General features: G+C 41.7%; 1 protein-coding gene and 1 pseudogene across 1 annotated transcript; both read right to left on the reverse strand.

The window, feature by feature from the left end:
• Nucleotides 1-4,902: 4,902 nt before the first annotated feature.
• On the reverse strand, nucleotides 4,903-14,796 carry swap70a (switching B cell complex subunit SWAP70a). Its single transcript, XM_085354875.1, has 12 exons — nucleotides 14,652-14,796; nucleotides 12,446-12,586; nucleotides 10,815-10,988; nucleotides 10,505-10,729; nucleotides 10,071-10,217; nucleotides 9,862-9,970; nucleotides 9,494-9,675; nucleotides 8,683-8,790; nucleotides 8,098-8,264; nucleotides 7,650-7,848; nucleotides 7,052-7,148; nucleotides 4,903-6,381 (listed from the first exon to the last, which is right to left on the reverse strand). Exons 1-12 carry the CDS (start codon nucleotides 14,745-14,747, stop codon nucleotides 6,263-6,265), a joined length of 1,764 nt encoding a protein of 587 aa, XP_085211001.1. The 5' UTR covers nucleotides 14,748-14,796; the 3' UTR covers nucleotides 4,903-6,262.
• Nucleotides 14,797-14,840: 44 nt separating this feature from the next.
• LOC146639743 (uncharacterized) lies at nucleotides 14,841-17,995 on the reverse strand (annotated as a pseudogene).
• Between the last annotated feature and the right edge of the window lie 55 nt (nucleotides 17,996-18,050).

An 18,050-nucleotide genomic window follows, 5' to 3' on the forward strand; every position in this document is an offset into this window, starting at 1 on the left:
TTGGGGCTTGTTTTACAGCCACAGGACTTCGGCACCTTGCCGTCATTGAGTCGACTAAGAACTGCTCTTTATTTAAAGCATCCGGGAGGCAATCTGTCTGACTGCTACAGCTGGTCTGAACTGAGTTATCCAACAGCAGCAAATCTACAACAGAATTGCTGAAAAAGAAAAGAACCAAGGTGCTGCAATGGTCCAATCAATAGTCGAGGCCTCAACATGACTGAAATGCTGTGGAGGGACGTTAAAAGAGCTGTGCATCAACACATCAAGCCTCAATGAACTAAAGCAACATTATAAGGAAGAGTGGGGTGTCAGAGACTCGTGCAGAGAGAGTTATTCCCACTAAAAGCTCTTCTAAAATCAACTGAAACATGGAGCACACTTAGTTTTTCACATCATTTAATAGAGTCCTGTGAAAACTTTCCATGTAACTGTTAACACATGGCAATCGAGTCCTAGCACTCGCAGTATGTTCCCTTCAGGATAAACAAAAATAGATTTGGTCATCTTCTGGCTTTTCATTTAGCACTCGGCATTTTAACTTCTTCTGTACTCTGGTTTTATGACTTATTATCTGTGATCTCAGAGCATCAGCTCTGTCAATAAGGTGAGTGCTAACACACCACAATCACATGATGAATTTCATAGGTTTGTCAACAGGTTTTCTAGAAGTACAGTGAGTACTGAATGCTGACCTTAGCAGTGAGTTCAAGGTAAAAAAAAAACAAAACAAAGCTGCTCATCATTTGCTGTCATGTCACACATAAGATAGAGTCACAGGATACAGGAAGAACTATTTGTAATTTCTGTCCTCATGTGAGCACCTCATCTTCAAGAAAGGATGTCCTATCAATGAGCAGTAATCAGACACCCCTTCAACTGATGTTTTCTGATCTGAGCCAGCAACAGGGCTTGGAGAGGATGATGATGATCTATGTCTCACTTGCCAACAATGAATATGGGACTGGGCAGGAGCCCCAGCTCAGGCGCTGTGGCGCCTGGTTGGCGGTGCAGAACAGGACTCGTGTGGTCCCTCGAAGGTTTGATTCAGAGAGGAAGCTGAGGTCAAAAGAAGAGCGGTGAGGCACTTTTTTGGAGGGAAGTGGTGAGTATTTGTCAAGCAATGCAATCTCCCAGCTGGCTTGTACTGGCAGCAGGTGCAGAGCTGCAGCAGGCCAACATCTGGACAGAGTCTATGACACATCATATTTAGCATTTTGCTTTGGGTAAGGGGATTAGGACCTTGGCCCGTTAATACTGGGATGCAGCGGAAGTTATCCAGCAAGATTGTGTGGAATGGCATGATAGGAATCATCTTCTCCAGAGATAAAAATGGGGGTTTTACTTCCTTAAGACCGGATTGCACCAAATTCATGCACATCAATTGAATAAGTATTTTAGGATGAAAACTCCAAGCTGTTATATAACGATAGCATGAGGTGGTGTACATTACTGCCTGTGCAAGTGATTTCTTTCTCAACGTTTGAGACAAATTACTGATGAAAGCCTCTATTACCCCTACAAGCAGCAGTGTTTTAAATGCATTGCTGTGTAACAGTGATATTGTGTAACTTGGCTGCATGTGTCTTGAGTTCACTGTGATTAGTCTTGGTTGGCTGGAAAGCGTGCTGCTTCCACATGAAAAGTGGTCTATAAATTAAACATTGCACGTATCTGTTGGTTTTGGATCGCGCTCTTCGTGTTTAGTCACAGCTGCAGTAAATGCTTCTTGTCCAATAAAACATCTCCAGAAATAAGCTGATTGGCCTTCCCGCAGGCCCCAAAAATACCCCAGTGACAGATGATCCTGATTTATTTTATTGCTCCTCCAAGGCTAATATCCATGTAGCCCTGTGGCTGCAATGAATGCCTGCTATGTAGCAATTTTTACATGAATGTCATGTCATGTAGGCAACTTGAGAGTTCATTCGCCGCTGCTGGGGGTCCTTCCCGCTTCACAAACTTGCGGGCCTCTCTGCGGGCACCTGCTCCAAAATTCAGCAGAACACTTCCAAACGCTGATCTCACTTAGCTTGACACACATCATCGAGTCCCACCCTTGGAAATCAGGGTGATGTCAACTGCGGGCAGCACATGGGGGTCTAGATTATCCAGTGCATGCTCCAGATGATCTTATCCAGACACCGCCCGCTCATCCATGAATAGAAAAGCACAATAAACATTTGATTTGTATCGTTAAGGGCTGGTGTTTGCTTTCGTGACTGTTTCTTTGGCCCATTTTGAGTGATTTATCTGAGGCCCTGATGTTTTTCACTTGCCTGTGTAAGTGACCCACAGTTTCTCTCTGCAGCTGAACCCTGAGCCCATTCAGCTATAGAAGCGCTCAGGGCTGAGGTCACTGTGGGAAGCCATCTAACCCAGAAAACAGGCATCTGCCAGACATTTTTTCACCAGCAGACAATCCCATAAGATGTTCCAGTTTCAAATCAGTCTCTATGAGGATGTTTTGGAGAGGAATCAGATGGATTGGTTATGGGCATTAGGGTGCTATTCGAACACATGAGCTTGAGGGTGAGACAGCTAGAGATAGCCTTTACTTGGAATGCAGAGGGCTTGTGCAATTTAGCTACGGAGATCAGAAACTCACAATTCTGAGAATAGTATTTGCAATAAAAAGCAGCACATTTTTCTCAGATTCTGAGATATAAATACCTCTTAAAAACAAATGTGGACACCAAATCTGTTTATCACACAGCAAACCCTGTTAATCGTATATCATCATGCAAGACACCCATAAAAGCAGAGTCTGTGTTGTGTTTAGTGTTTTTTTCTACAATCCCGTTTACATTATTAGCTCAGAGCCTTGACTGATCTGTTTCTACACCTGATCTTATCAGTGACCTGCCAGTATAGAGATATGTGCACGGTGCTGACTGTTAGACCGGTGTGCAGGTCGTTATCTCATCTCCTGAACTCAAAATGAACTCCCAGTTTCCTTTCAGAAGGACAAATGAAGGCGAGTTGCTTTTTTACTGTAAACTATAAACGTGCATTGTGCAGGCGAGCTGCCTGGCTGACAAGACGAGAGACAAACAAGTGCCCGAAATGACAGCTTGATGCCGAAACAATGTTCCTGCAATGCTGTCTCTGTTTTCACTGAAACATGAGGATGAAGAAGACAAAGGTGAGCAGTACGTGTAAGAACAGTGGTTCTTTGTTGCACAAACTGATGTGTTTTGACACACGCAGACCTCACCGCTGCATGTCACGTGCATCAAGTGATTCATCTTCTTTAGTGGTTACTGGAACAATGAAGTCATGTTGTAAAGCACCTACAAGACCTGTTACACGATCAGACAGGTAACCAGGCCAAGCGCTGATCCGAAGCATTCTCTCTGATATTCATTTCAGCGTCTGCACCAGCCAAAGTGGAAGTTTCTGGAGTGATGCTGCGGCTGATAGTGGGCCCGCTCCGTGACATTCAATCTGCCGCAAATCAGATCAGTGCATCCAATCTGCGTTGCTTTTCAAGAAGTCTGAATGAAGCTACCTAACTGAAAAGACAAGGGTAGGGATAAAAATAAATAACAACAACAATAAATGGGTTCTGTTATTGTGTACTGTTTGTGTAGTCAGGCACTGGCTCCATGCGGTCTTAAAGAATCGCAGCTGGGTGAAAACGACGTGTAATTAAACTAATGTCTTTGCTACCTTTGGCAGTAGTTTGCTCAGAGTCCAATTAAATTCATATTTGGGTAGTGACTCAAGTAGTTCAGCAACTTTATCTCTATTTTGAATCAGGGATGCCTGAAACTACAAACGGTTTTGGGCCGTATTATTTCACTTTTATTTTCCACGCCCTATTATTGTTTTCGTGCTGAAAGCTGTGAAGGCATGCCCAGGTGATGTGTTCACCAGGCTGCTCAACATTCGTGGAAGAACTGTCAATGCTCCGGGCTCACTCACCAGTAAAGCTTCCCAATCCCACCCTGAAGAAGAATCACTATGGCAATACCTAATACAAATACATGATATAATATGACATATGTCCGATATACAAGCCCAGACTAACTGAATACAAAACCAAAGCTGAAATTCCCGTGATTTCCTTTAAACTGGGGGGGGGGGGGGGGTCACAGGAAATTCGTTTTAATTATTTTCTAAGTAGTCTCAACAACTAAATATCTCACCCTGAGTAGTTTTGCTGTTTCTCTAACAGCCAAAATGACATTTTTACAATGACAGCGGGCTTATTTACAAGCGACAACCATGAGGAGTGCGAGGGGCACGGCTCCGCTTAAGCCTGAGCAGTCCCGGTTTAAAGCTCCCGTCCCTCCTCAGCGTGACTGAGGATCGTGTTCATCTGCTGACACCTGCTGGATGTTGTATGACTGCAATCAAGTAGAAAATGGAAAGCTTGTTGGGTTCTTTAGTTACATTTATTTGTAGAAAGCCTCTTCTCAAACTGTGAAATGAGAACAGCCACGTCCACAGTCATGAAACAATGCTTTAATTTGTTGGTTATAACAGACACAATTAACTCATCTAGAGTTAATGACCTGGGACAGTATAACAAACATTTCTGCCCACATATCCTCCTCCTTTTCCTTTTATGTTACAATAAGTCTTCTAACAAGTCGAAATATTAAAAAAAAAAAAAAAAAAAAGCAAAGTACTAACATGAAATACAGCACATGAGATGAGAATAAAATCTAAATAAAATCTAAAACGGAAAACTCAAATGAATAAAATAAAAAGGTGGATGTTAACCTGTGATCAAATTATCTCAGCTCATCACCTCTTTTAATCGCCTCTCAGGAGATGGTTGTTATTAAATTGGAACATCTTCTTCCAAGGTAACAAATAAACTTCTGAGGCTTGGATCTGATTTTTTGTCACAGAAAATTCCTCGAAGCTCTACATCTACAAGTGACTCAGAGAAGTAAACCATTTTTTACATTTTTCACGTGGTTTGGTGAGTTCATGTTATCAAGCGCCTTTAGACTTGTGACATTTCAATACAGTCAGAGGCTGTGAAAGAACTCACTGCCTGTTCACTACTTTACCTACTTTTTCTGTCTGCCATGTTTGAGTGTGTTTATTTAGTCTTTAATTGTAGACACTGGGATAAAAAGTAGAGCAGAAGAGTAACTTGTTTGCATCCTAAAAGCAAACCCACAATCATTGGACAATAAAATGAGGACGCATATCTTTGCATGACAGGAGCTGACACAGAGGACTTAAAATTAAGATGATACATACGGGGGAAAAGAAAAACACCCTTTTACATATCGGGACATACTAAAAATAATATTCCTTAGGTCTTAAAATGAGGCAAATACAACCTCAGATGCACAACGGCACGTTGTCTGTTACATCGTGTCATTATTCATTTAACAAAGTTAAGCCAAAATGCAGAAGCAGTGTGTGAAAAACTAACTACACCCTTACTGCTTTCATAGGAACCAGCAGCAGCCAGATGCTGAAAGTAAAATGCACTTGATTAACTGATCGCCAGCAAGTGTGAGCACCTCTATAAAAGCGGAGGCTTTCAGGCTTGCACTGCAACCAAGGGACCGGCACATCTTGGAGTTATCGAGCCGACCATGAACTCCTCTGAGTGCATTTTGGACTAGTTTCTGCTAAATAAATAATGACAAGATGTAATCTTCGTGTGCTGTTGTTCATCTCAGGCTGTATTTATATAATTTTGTGACCTGGCAAAGATTACATTTTATTTTATTATGTTCAGATAAGTAAAAGTTTTGTATTTAAAAGCAGGGTTCTTTCTTCAACTCTTTACTATTACATGAACTATATAGTACAGTAATGCTCACTGTGAGCCACATATAGTCCACTTTGATCTTGAGCTTTAAAACTTATAAAAACACAGTTAAAAGGTCCAAATCTATGCATTCTTTTCATAGTTGTCCAGCGGTCGGAATTGGAGTCTTTGTCTCTGGGGCCTTATGTTTGAAACTCCTGCTCTACAGGATGCCAGTAATTTGCAAAATAAACAAATTAAAAAGTGTGTTGTAGAATATATTTAAAATGTCATCATTTGCAGTTAATGGTACTGGATACAGTCAAATTAATCTGGATTTATCTGTGAAATGGGCCATTACCGTCAACATTTGTGTCAATTTGTGAGCATTTTGTTATTTTTATTGTTTTTTAGGTATATGATTACCTGGCCTCCAAAAAAAAGGCTATCACTGATAGGGTTTCTTATACAGAAACTAGCAAAGCAGTGAACAGTCGGGTGACTTCGGACACAAACACTGAATTATCCATGTATAAATCACTGAGTCTGAGCTCCCTGGTTCTTACGCTCCTGCCACAACTTCTTCTTCAGATCCAGCTCAGTGTCAGTGAACGATGCAGGACCCCAGTTAGTGATCCTCTGCGGTTCTTTGTGACCTAAAAGAGAGGGTCAAAAGAAAAGAGATGAAAAAATTACAGCGAGATGTACTGACAAACCGATCGCTGGTGTTCCTCTTTTTTTCTGCCGAGTAAGAGAAAACATTTGTGCCAGGGGCGTCAAACTCATTTTATACAGCTTAGTGTGAGCTTGGCTCTGCTAGTCTGTTGCATAACCACTGAATGATTCCTCTTTCTGACAATGGGCTTTCAGAAAATATTAATGAACCATCCATTTACAAAACTGACAAAGAGCAACCTGAGATTATTTCAACAACATTTTTTTAGTGTTTCGACATTCAGTCCACTGACACTACAAATAAATGCTTCTGTCATAAATCGAGGGCTCCTTGGCTAAGCGGCTTTAGTTCGGTGTGGTCTGGCATGCCGCGGGTAATTTTTTTATTACCAAGAGTGCCGTAAAACTGACAACGACTCAGACCTCTGGCGCGGACTAAATTAACAGTTCAGAGAACCATTCTCATAACACGACCCATTCTTAATGTCTTGTCCTGCTGCAAAACACAGAGAAGAGTCCCCAGATTTTTCCATACTTCTCTACAATGTGAGAGCTCGCCAGTCATTCATCAGGCTGGACTGAAGTCTTAGACGATGCTGCCTCTGGCCGGTGCAAATGGAAATGAAATTCATAAACGAAGAGCCCTCCTACCTGGCTGGATAAGACGCACCAGTCCCTCGTGCTTGGCCACCTTGTCTTTCCAAGTCTTAGTCTTGTTAGCTGCTCGCTCAAGTTTCCTTGTCACTTCCTGTATGTGAGGTAGGAAAACAGAGGTGTTTTATACGATTAACTGTTTCTGTTCTCATAAAAACGATTTTCAAGTGAATCTGTTTTTTTGTTAGGAGACAGAGTTCGAGATGTGCAGAGGAAGGAAAGTGGATAGATTGTACAAAGGATGTTGACAATGGGGCTGCCAGGCAGGAGGAAAGGAGAAGGAGACCACAGGCAAGAATCATGGAGGTAGTGAAGGAGGGTTGATGTGACAGAAGAGAAAAAGAGTGATCAGATGGAGGCAGGTGATCCTCTGCGGAGACCCCTAGGGGGACCAGCAAGAAGAAGAGGAGGAAGAAGAAGATAATCTTATCACAAGCTTTTCCATTTCACCTTTACTAGGGGTCAAAGTCATGCATGAACATATAATGTAAGTAGGGCATTATGTTTTTTAATCTTATTTTAAAGAAGCTTGATCAGACAGTAAGGATATACACAGTTCTGTGAGATACATGGCCTCTGTCTTCTGAAAGCTGACCTCATATTGCTTCACTGCTCCCTGCCGCTCCCTCTGCAGCCTCTCCAGCTGCTGCACGGCTGCTTTCAGGTCTCTCTCCTTGGCCAGATGCTCGGCCATTAGCTCCTGCTTCTCTGCCTCGGTCTGAGACAGCGCCCTCTGCTGCTGCTGTTGGATCCGCTCCAGTTCTGCCCTCTTGGCTGCCTCCTCTTCCAGCAGGCTACACATGAACACACACCAAGCATTCCTAAGATATTGTTTTCACTTTTAACAGACGGACGGATGGAAAATCAAATAAATTGACCACATAACCACAAAGTGACTGAGTTAAAAACTAGTAGGAGCCTTGGTAAGACTTCAGGTCAGTTAATCGGGTTCACAAACAGGGAGCTGACATCACCAGATTTACTTCCTGTATGTATCCACATGCCGTGTAGCACGTGTGTGTGTGTGGGCGTGTTTTCGAGACCTGGCCTGCAGCTTCCGCATGGCCTCCTCATCGTGCTTGGCCTGCCTCTCATCCTCTAAGGCCTCCTCCAGCCGGTGGTACATGTCCTCCAGCTCTCTGACGCGCTGCAGGTACTGCTCCAGTTCACTGGACTTCTGGGCCACCTGCTCCTCCATCTGCTGACGCACCTGAATGAGTCAAGACACAAACACACGCACAGTCATCCACATTTTTAATCAATGGGCTCTTTCACTCAGAGCAGTTATCTACACGTCAACTGTTAGTATGCTCTACTGCAAAACAAATCGCCTTTTATTGCTCTACAAAGGCATTTGTCTGTCTTGTTTTTCAACTTGGGGGGATGATTAACTTGTTGGCTCATCTGACACTCAGACCAAAGATGAGTCAGCATCCTGCGATGGATAATTTGAGCTTTTTTAGCCTTTGTTTCCCTTAAAATACAGACGGCTTAATCAGACACTCAAAACCAAGAGACAGAAAGTCACCGTTTACCGGACACATTTCTTTTTCTTCTTACTTAGAAAAAAAAAATACATAAAACTGTGTCACAATGCAATCAGGTGTTGTGAGAGGCACACTAGTTACCATCTTCTCTCTCTCCAAGTCCAGTCTGTAGCGATCCTGCAGATCTAACTGAGTCTGCTTCCTCCTCTGCTCCTCCAGCGCCGCTTTAGCCGCAGCCTCTTCCATCTTCTGCAAAACCCCCAAAAAAGAGGAAAGAGTTGCTTGACTGGAAGCCACATTAGCCTGCAGGGAAGTTCTTGACTGGTTTTACTTAAAGCTGAACTTCACACAAGTAATGCTAGCATCTATTTCTAGTGCAATTAGCGATAGGTATATTTTGTTAAGTAACACCAGGGTGTGTTTAGCAAAACAATAAAAAAAAAGAGCCATCTGGCAGAGTAAAAGCAGAAGTGAGAAAGTATAACTTTTCTAAAGTTCTAAAAGAATCATACGCCCAGGCCTGCTGCTGGATGCAGGTGTCCATGACTGACATGTTCACAAACAGTAGTTTGCATAGCAGTTTTGTTTCCCTTTTTCACTGTGAGTGTCACATTAAACTCTCTGTGTTCTTAAAAAAACAACTGAATACATAGAAATAAATAGGAAGTGGACAGCACCATGATTTTCTCTGGAACTTAGGTTACACTGTAGCAGTGCTTCAACACTTTTCATTCTCTCCTGGATTAGTTTCAGGACCCCAGAAACAACCCCCCAAAAAAGAATCTATGTAGCATGAAAAATATATGAAATATATATTTTGTTAGGTTTATAAAGGTTTAAATCTTCTAGGCTCTGTTCATTGAAGAGCAAATGTTACTGTAACCAAGGCAGTCATAATTCTTCCTCCCACATGACAGGGCTTTTAGAGTTTTTAGTTGACTTAAGCACAGACAATTCTCATGGCTTCCAGCTCTCTCTGTTTGCTCTCATTGGCCGCCTGGAGTTGCCTCATCCTCTCTGCCAGGTCGTCTTCCTCCACCTGCTGCCTCTGCCGGAGCTCCCAGCGCCTGAGCCGGGCCTCGCGGTGAGGAGACAGCAGCCCCAGCCTCAGCTGCTGGATGCACGTTTGAATAGCTGCCACAAGACAGAGTCACCGGCTGAATTATTCCCACGACATTTAGTCATTATGGATTTTACGTTGAGTCAGACACTGACATTCAAAAATTCAGAGGCAACATTAAAGAAAATGAAGAGACAGTGATGATGAGACCTTTTTATGATGAGGAAATTACAGAGGGCCGGAAAATGATGAGTCAGTACCTTGAATCCATTCCTGCTTCTTCTTTTTATCTGACGCGCTTATCTCAAAGCTTTTGTCAGCACACTTTATAATAAAAAGGCATTTCTTCCCTTCTTTATCTGGCAGCGACTGCAGGAGAAAGAAATATTAGTCGCTGCTATAGCGTATGCTCATCATTTTAAAGTCTTTCGTTTAAGGAACATGTAGGACATGCAGGTCAGCTGTTTACCTCCACACAGCAGCTTTGGTCCAGAATTATGTCTCCTTTCTTCTCCTCGAGATCCTCACACACATAGTACGACAGTGAGGTGGGTCGGAGGACAAACCAGCGCTCGGTCCAGTTCTTCCTGACGTGCCCTTTTTTCATCATGTATCCCTTCAAAACACAGTGTAGGAAAGAACATATGAATACAGTAGCTACACTGGAAAGGTTAAAAAGTCTCTTGCAAAGGGCTGTCTGGGAGGGTTAGTGTAGCCAGAGGTGCAAAGCCACCTAAAGAATAATGCAGTGAGAGATGAGGGAATTTGCATTGAGGAAGCTGACATTTTTATCTCAGTGGCAGCAAAACCGTGAAAGCTCACGGTTCAGAGATTTTTAGATGGGAAATCTGAAGCTGCAAATATGAGAAATATACAGAATAACAGATCAACATCCTCTCTGACCTCCTTGAGAACGTCCAGTATGAGCTCATTGAAGACCTCATTGATGCCCATGGACAGGATCTGGTGGTTTAAACCTTTGCTGAAGTAACCCATTCCCACCAGCTCAATCAGCTCCCAGGCAGTCAGGAAGTTCTTCGAGTTCTGACGCTGCTTATATTCTGCAAAGCTCTCTTTACTCCAAACAGTCCCCATGGCTTCCGTGAGCTTTCGCAGGAAGTACTCGATCTAAGGAGATATGTAGAAGCTTTACTTGAAGCTCAGAGCTTTGGTAGAGGGAATGGTAAAACATTTCAGACTACGGGATCCTCACCTCTTCCATGACGATGACTAGCGGGTATCTCTCCTCTGACAGAAAGTTGAAAATGCACCACACTTTGAAAGCGTCATTATCTGAGATGAGCAAATGTTTTGTGTGTATATTTTTCTTGTAACAAAGTGTCCAGCACATCCTGTTGAACTCCATTATGTCGAAATCCCCACATACCTGAGATTAAAAATGCAGAATTCAGTCAAATTCAAAGTCGGAAGCACAAAGGATCAAGGGTTTCGTGTTTACAAATGCTAAGCAGGAGACTGCTTAGAGCTTTCAAAACCTCGAGTCTGCAGGATGTGAGGTGCAAACGTGATGTAATTAAATGCCTCATTTTTATTCAAGTCAGAGCCTACGAGAGAAAAGCGAGAAAACAGAGAGAAACAAAGCAGTTTCCTGGCTCGGTTTTATCAAACTTTTATAAAATGCACGTTTGTCGTGCGTTTGCCGCTTGCTAAGCTGCAGAGCGAAGACACAAGGATCCACTTGTGCCAAGAGTATGTGAGGATGAAACTCATTTTATTCACAGATTTCATTAACATTCATTAAACCATTATTGCATTGATTAAAAACAAAACAAAACACATTGCTACTCTGTGTGCACTGAGCAAAACAGACCATGATTAGTCATCGTTTTCAGTGCCACAAAACCGTGTGTGAAGTGTGTGTTGGCAGGTTTTTACTATTTTTATTGTGTAACTGACTACTTTTTTTTTTTTTTTGCGTTTTTAATTTTCGTCCTACAAAGCCTTTTGAGGATTGTTCCTGGCAAAGTGTGATATCCAGTGTAAATAAAAGCTTTGGCACTTCTTAGTGTCGACAACACGATGCATCAAAGGGCCTGTTTGCAGTTAGCTTTAAAATGCATGACGGGTAAGCAGTTCACAAGCGCACAGTATCAAAGACAATGAGCAATGTTGGGGTGACACATTTGACCATATGTCCTTTGTAGACATGTCATGCTTTGAGATGTATGCACATGTACAGCAGCTTATTAAGATTTTAATTTATTGCATGGAGGGCCTTCAAGCTGGTGTTACGTGAGCAGTAACAAAATGTGAATACAACTTATCAGCTGGACAGCTTGGAGTCACGGGTGTAAATGACTATGTGGAGCAGATGTTTGCTGGTGAGACACATTTTAAAGTGTAAACAAGGTCAAAAACTGCTGAATACTAAGAATTTGTATCATCAAACAGGATGACGCATTTGTCATCCGAGTCTTGTCTCAGAAGTCTCAGCATTCTTGCACAAGATGCTAAAGCGAGTGAGTCAGAAACCCGTCATGTTAAAGTGAACACTGCATATTCCAGATTTTTTATTTTGGTGCATTACTGTCTTGACAGGAGAAGACAGTAGGGAGAGAAAGTGAGGGCAAATGATGCACAGGAAAGTGGTCTGGGGCAGGCTTAAACCCAGGAGTCTGCAGAAGCCTCACCTGGTTAAGCCAGGTGAGCTATGGCGCCACCCCGTGATCAGCTTGTGTTCACAGTCATTGTTATTCAGCGAGCACTGAGAGAGTGTTAACATGTCATAGTGTTTAACTGACCAACTTCTAGTTTTCACATCTCTTAGAAGTCTCAAGTATCCATACTGAGAACAACATTTGAACCAAGGCTCTTTGCTCCCACCTTGTCAAGAATAAACCTGTTGAGGTAAGGCATGTAGCCCTGGTTGGAGAGAGGCCCTTCATCGTTATCTTTGAAATGCTCTTCAAGGGCCACAGGGTCATGTGGGATCTTCATCACTGTGCACAGATTATGAGACAGCACCTGAAAAACACAACAATAAATGGACAATAAACAAAGGAACAGATGCTGCCGGGCTTTCTTGGATATTTTTATGGCAGTCTTGAAAAAAAAGTTCTCCAGGTTTTCTGAAGGTCTTTGGACATTTGCTGCTTTTTCACTCCTTTTTCATTAAGTCCTTGTATGAGACAATTTTAAGAAGAAATTTTTGTTTGTTGTTGTTTGTTAAGCCACTTACTGGTGACACATGACTCATTCAAGCATAAAGAAGGCTCTAAACTCGATGTGTCGTGAACCACTGTTGTGTCTACACCTAACAGACAACTTAGCAAAGAACCCATTTTAAGATAATATCTTTAGGCACTTTGTTAATAGCTCCCTGTCAGTGCCAGACCCAAAAGACTATCTACAGCACATCAGTATCTGAAAGTCATGTCCTTAAGAGAAAAGAAAAACTCCAGTCTAGACCCTTTAATTGATTCTTCTACTGTTTCCTGAAGCCTCATCAGAAATGGTCTCAGTGGACAGGTGGATATCAAGAAGCCGTTCTTAATGAAGGCAAACTACAAAAAAATCAGTGGTAACAGATCTTACTGAGCGATGAATCCAGATTTGAAATGTATGTTTCAAACCATCATCAGTATGTATGGAGGAGGCAAGGGGAGAGAGGTACAACAGTGAGTGTCTACAGTCATCTGTAACACAGGGTGGAGGCTCTGTCATTGTGTGAGCTGCATTTATCAATATAGAAAAAAAGCACCCTCAAATTTGAATCTGTTACATGCAATATCATCTGGAAAGCATCTGATTGGCACTGGATTAATTGTTCAGAATGACAATAATTTCAAACACAATGCCAGTGCAGTAAAAGCACACCAAGGTGGTTATGCTTGGATAGGATAGACACAATGAAACACTATGAGTCATGGACTGGCCTCCCCAGAGCCTAAACCTCAACATTTTTAAAGCAGCGTGGGATCATCCTGACAGAGAACAGAAACAACGAAGAGCTTTAATTGTCCTTCAAGAAGCCTGGAGAGCTAGTCCTGAAGACTAAATAAATGGCAACAAAGCTGCGTGAGAGTTCAAGTCCAAGACGGATATTGACTTTTAAGTTTGTATGAATTTTATAAAATGTTTTTGCTTCCTATTCCGCATTTCCACCTATCATTGCACACATTTCAATAAATCGCTCCACCTATTTCCTATTTTCCTAGCAAATACAAAGATGAAGGCCAGCTTTTGGACAGTACATTACCTCAACATATGTCAAATTACACTTCCTCAAAATAACACACACGAGGTTAAATTAAAGGTTAGGCTTGGGTTCACTCTCGCCGTTTTCATGTTTGCAGATATGCATGCAAAACACTTCTAACATTTACAAGCACTGCTGACCAAGCGTTAACTCCAGTTCTTGAAGATGAATGTTCACTCCTCAGAACAAAGCTTGTCCCTGGTGATTAGTGCGACTGCGTTAATGCACCAGGGTACAAAAGGTTTTACGGCTTCGTGTGAATAGTTCAACAAGCAGTGTGTATAAATACATCTCCATAAATAGGGACTTTTTCAGTTTTCCTGGCTGTGCTGCAGTGTCCATATGTTAGAGATGAAAAACCCTGCAGGAGCCTTGAAGTCAGACAGTGTCTTTGTCAGGCTGGGCACACAGACAGCAGAGCCACCAGGCAAACAAACTTAGGCCCAGGCTGTCATACAGTAAAACACCACCTCTTTCTACAGTGGAGCTGCCTGAAACTGGATTTTCTTTGACAGTATATGTTTATGATAACATGATTATATGTTTAAGCCCACGTTTGTAACAATCCCTGCACTCAGCATAATTTGTGATTGAGGGAAACACGTATAAAATTGAGTGAAAGTTCACGGATTTACTTTCACTAAGTTTTAACTAAGTAAAACCAACTCAGCCGCGTTTATCACACATAAAGTCAGAAAAAAACAGTGAATACAGGAAGTGTCATTTATTCAGCGGTTACGTTACTGAGTAAAAATAACGGCAGAGTTTAAGTATTAGTGTCCTGCAGAAGAGGCTCTGAACTGGAAGAAGAAAAAAAGAACCGAAACGCACCTTTAACTGAGACTTGGAGACTTTTCCACGCTGATCCACGTCCAGGGCTGTGAATGCGTGCCATATGGATTTCAAAAGCTCCTCTCGCAGCCACATTTTGTCCCTCAGCAGCACCGCAGGAGGTGTCTGTGTGTCTCTCCGTCCGTCTCCCTCTCTGCGTATGTTTGCGGGTTTGAAACTATCCGCCTCTCAGAGAGAAGCGCTGCGCTAGGGGCGCAAAAAAGGGAGAAGTGTGATAGCGCCACATGTTGTTTAGTTTTTTTTATGCGTCCCGCTGCTAGTGGAAGTTTGTTCAATTCAATTCAATTCAATTCAATCTTTATTGGCAGACTACATGTCCATAAAAACAAGACAAGAAACACACACACACAACTCCCCCCCCCCCCCCCCCCCACACACACACAACACAAGGTATACCATTAAATATATATATGTATATAAATAAGTATATAAAGCATTTGTAAAAATATAAAACCATAATATACATAAAACACAATTACTTAAAATAAATCAATAAATACACAAACACTTTAACCAGTGCTTTCTGAGACTGGATGAGTAACGGGAACCACTCACTGTCGGATCTGTAAGTGCTAAAATTATACTGTTACTCGAACCATCCAGTCGTTCTCTAAAACTGAACATTAACTTTCTTAAAAGTGCTTTAAAAGTCCAGACACCCACAGCTACAAACATCTGGCTGGCACTACCACTTCTAGGTATCCTGCAAAGGATTCTCATCGCATCATTATATGCAACATGCAGCTTCTGCATGCTACATTGTTTGTAGGATGACCACAAGGGGGCAGTATATAGCGGTGTGCAATACGCTTTAAACAAAGCCACTTTAACTGGAAGTGAACAAAAGCTGCATTTGCGTGCAATAGTATTTGCCTGCACATAGAGCTTACATCGTTGTCTGTATATGTCATCATCATCATTCATTTGCTCAGTAATAAAGTGACCGAGATATTTCACCTTTTTATGAACTTCAAGAGTTTTTTGTGCCAGTTTAAACAAAGGGAAATTTAGCTGTTTATCCTGCTTGGTTCTACATATCAAAACAGCACTTTTAGCAGCATTGTACTCAATGTCATATTGCACACCATATTCAGTACAGACATTAAGAAGATCCTGTAACCCAGCACTGCTTGGACTAAAAACAACCAGGTCATCTGCATACATAAGATGATTTATCAGTGCTTCACCTAATATACACCCAGTGTTACAGGCTCTCAGCTGTATGGACAAATCATCGACATATAAATTAAATAAAATTGGAGACAAAATCCCACCCTGTCTGACACCATTGCTGACACCAAAGGGGGCAGAAATACTGCTTCCCCATTTAACCTGCATGTTCTGATGAGCGTACCAGTAAGAGAGAATCCTCACGATGTACTGAGGAACTCCCCGTGTCTTCAATTTATCAAAAAGTTTTCTGTGGTTCACTCGATCAAAAGCCTTAGAGGCATCAATGAAACACATGAGGACAGATGAATTTTTAGCCCTATACAACCTGACTATTTCCTTGAGTGCATATATGCACATGTCAGTGCCGTGCTTTGGTTTAAAGCCAAACTGATTATCCAGAGAAGAGATGAACACACTAACTCTATCAAACAAGATTCTTTCTAACACCTTAGATAAAATACTGGCTAGTGCAATCGGCCTGTAATTATCCAAACAGCTCACTTTTGCAGCTTTGTCTTTCATAACTGGTACCAGTAAAATACACAGCATTGAGTCTGGTAATATGCCATGAATCATAAACCCAGTGAAACAGAGTGCTAAAAGAGGAGCTAGCCTTAACTAGCATGTTTTAAATGTTCTGCAGTGATGTGATCCAAACCAGAGGATTTATTATCAGACAACCTATGAATGGCTTCATATACTTCATGTGTCCTTACACTTATTGTGTCATTACTCATGTCAAGATTGTCCTCATATGGTTCACTTTTTATACAGTTAAACAACGCACTGTAATGCTGTCTCCATAATGCTGCAATGTTATCTGCCCCAGAAACACCTTCAACAGTTGATGGTAGAGATGGTTTACAGTTATTAAGAGCTTTCACCTCTTTCCAAAAATCTGCCATAATATTACACAACATTTTCCTGGCCAAAGAATCTGCTCTCAGCATTTGCTCATTTTTAGTTATAAAGCGAACAGCGTACTTATATCTGGCATTCGCACATTTTTTCTGTTCAAATTCTGGGCCTTGTTTAGGTCTTCCAGCCATGGCCCAACATTTATAAGCTATGCGAGCTTCATCATGGTACATGGATACATGTTCTTTCCAGCCAGGTCTGATGTTAGGTTTCTTATGCTTATATTGTTTATCAAGCAGTGTGCCACTTTCATGCAGAGCAGTCACTATATCATCATACATGGAGCAGAGTAAATGTTTATGCACAGCATTCTTACAGTTAACATCCTTGCACAAAATAGCTTCTTTCGGCAAAGAAATGTTGTTCAGATGTATATCGGTATTACTATGATAAGCTAAGAAATCATCTTCACTACAAGCTGACCAGTCTAATTTTACACTGGTAGCAATATTAGCAATATTGTTTCCAGTTGTTGCTGGCATTTGTTCCACATTCACAGTAAAACCAAAAGGTATATGATCTGACACAGTTACCTCATACCTAATAGTCATGTTTGCTAAAGCTGCATGTCCATCAGCTGTACAGATACAGTGGTCCAGCCATGATGTACTATGCCAGGCTTCACTTATGTATGTATAGCTATCTGCAGGCAGTAACACTTTGGTAGACAAGATAAGATTATTAACTTGACAAAAATGAGTTAAGTGGTCAGCAAACTGAGAACTGCTGTCTGTGAGATCAGCATTAAAATCACCCAAAACATATATGCTGTAAGTATCATTGTCTTGAATAAATGCATTAATAAAAGCCAGCCTACTGAGGTATTCTTGCTCATTTTGACAAGATTCATAGGGAGTATAAATATTAAGAATGATAAAACTACTATTGTTCTGTGTATATTGTATACCAATACACCAGTCTACATCCAGTCTAATGGGCTTTATCACAGGGTCTATTTTTTTGTCCCAAAGCACAGCAACCCCTCCAGGTATTCTGCCTCTGACTATAGCTGTGCTGAGATCAGTTGTTGATTCCCCCACTCCCAAAAAACTTGCATTTAGACAGTTAAGTTTTCCCAGGTCCTGTTTGGACAACCATGTCTCCTGCAAGCATAAAATGTCACATTCTGCAAGCAGACTGTCCACAACAATCTGTCGAGCTTTGTCCCCTGCACTCTGTCCCAAACGTAGACCACGACAGTTGTAAGATAATACCCGAATAGGCATCTTCATGTTGATACGTTGGTACCAAAAGGCGCAGTTATCTCCCCTGCTGGATCCACTGAGC

Source organism: Diplotaxodon limnothrissa, linkage group LG1 (genome assembly GCF_057381915.1).
Source record: "Diplotaxodon limnothrissa isolate DT_005_m linkage group LG1, D_limnothrissa_male_GT1.1, whole genome shotgun sequence".
Taxonomy (NCBI): Eukaryota; Metazoa; Chordata; class Actinopteri; order Cichliformes; family Cichlidae; genus Diplotaxodon; species Diplotaxodon limnothrissa.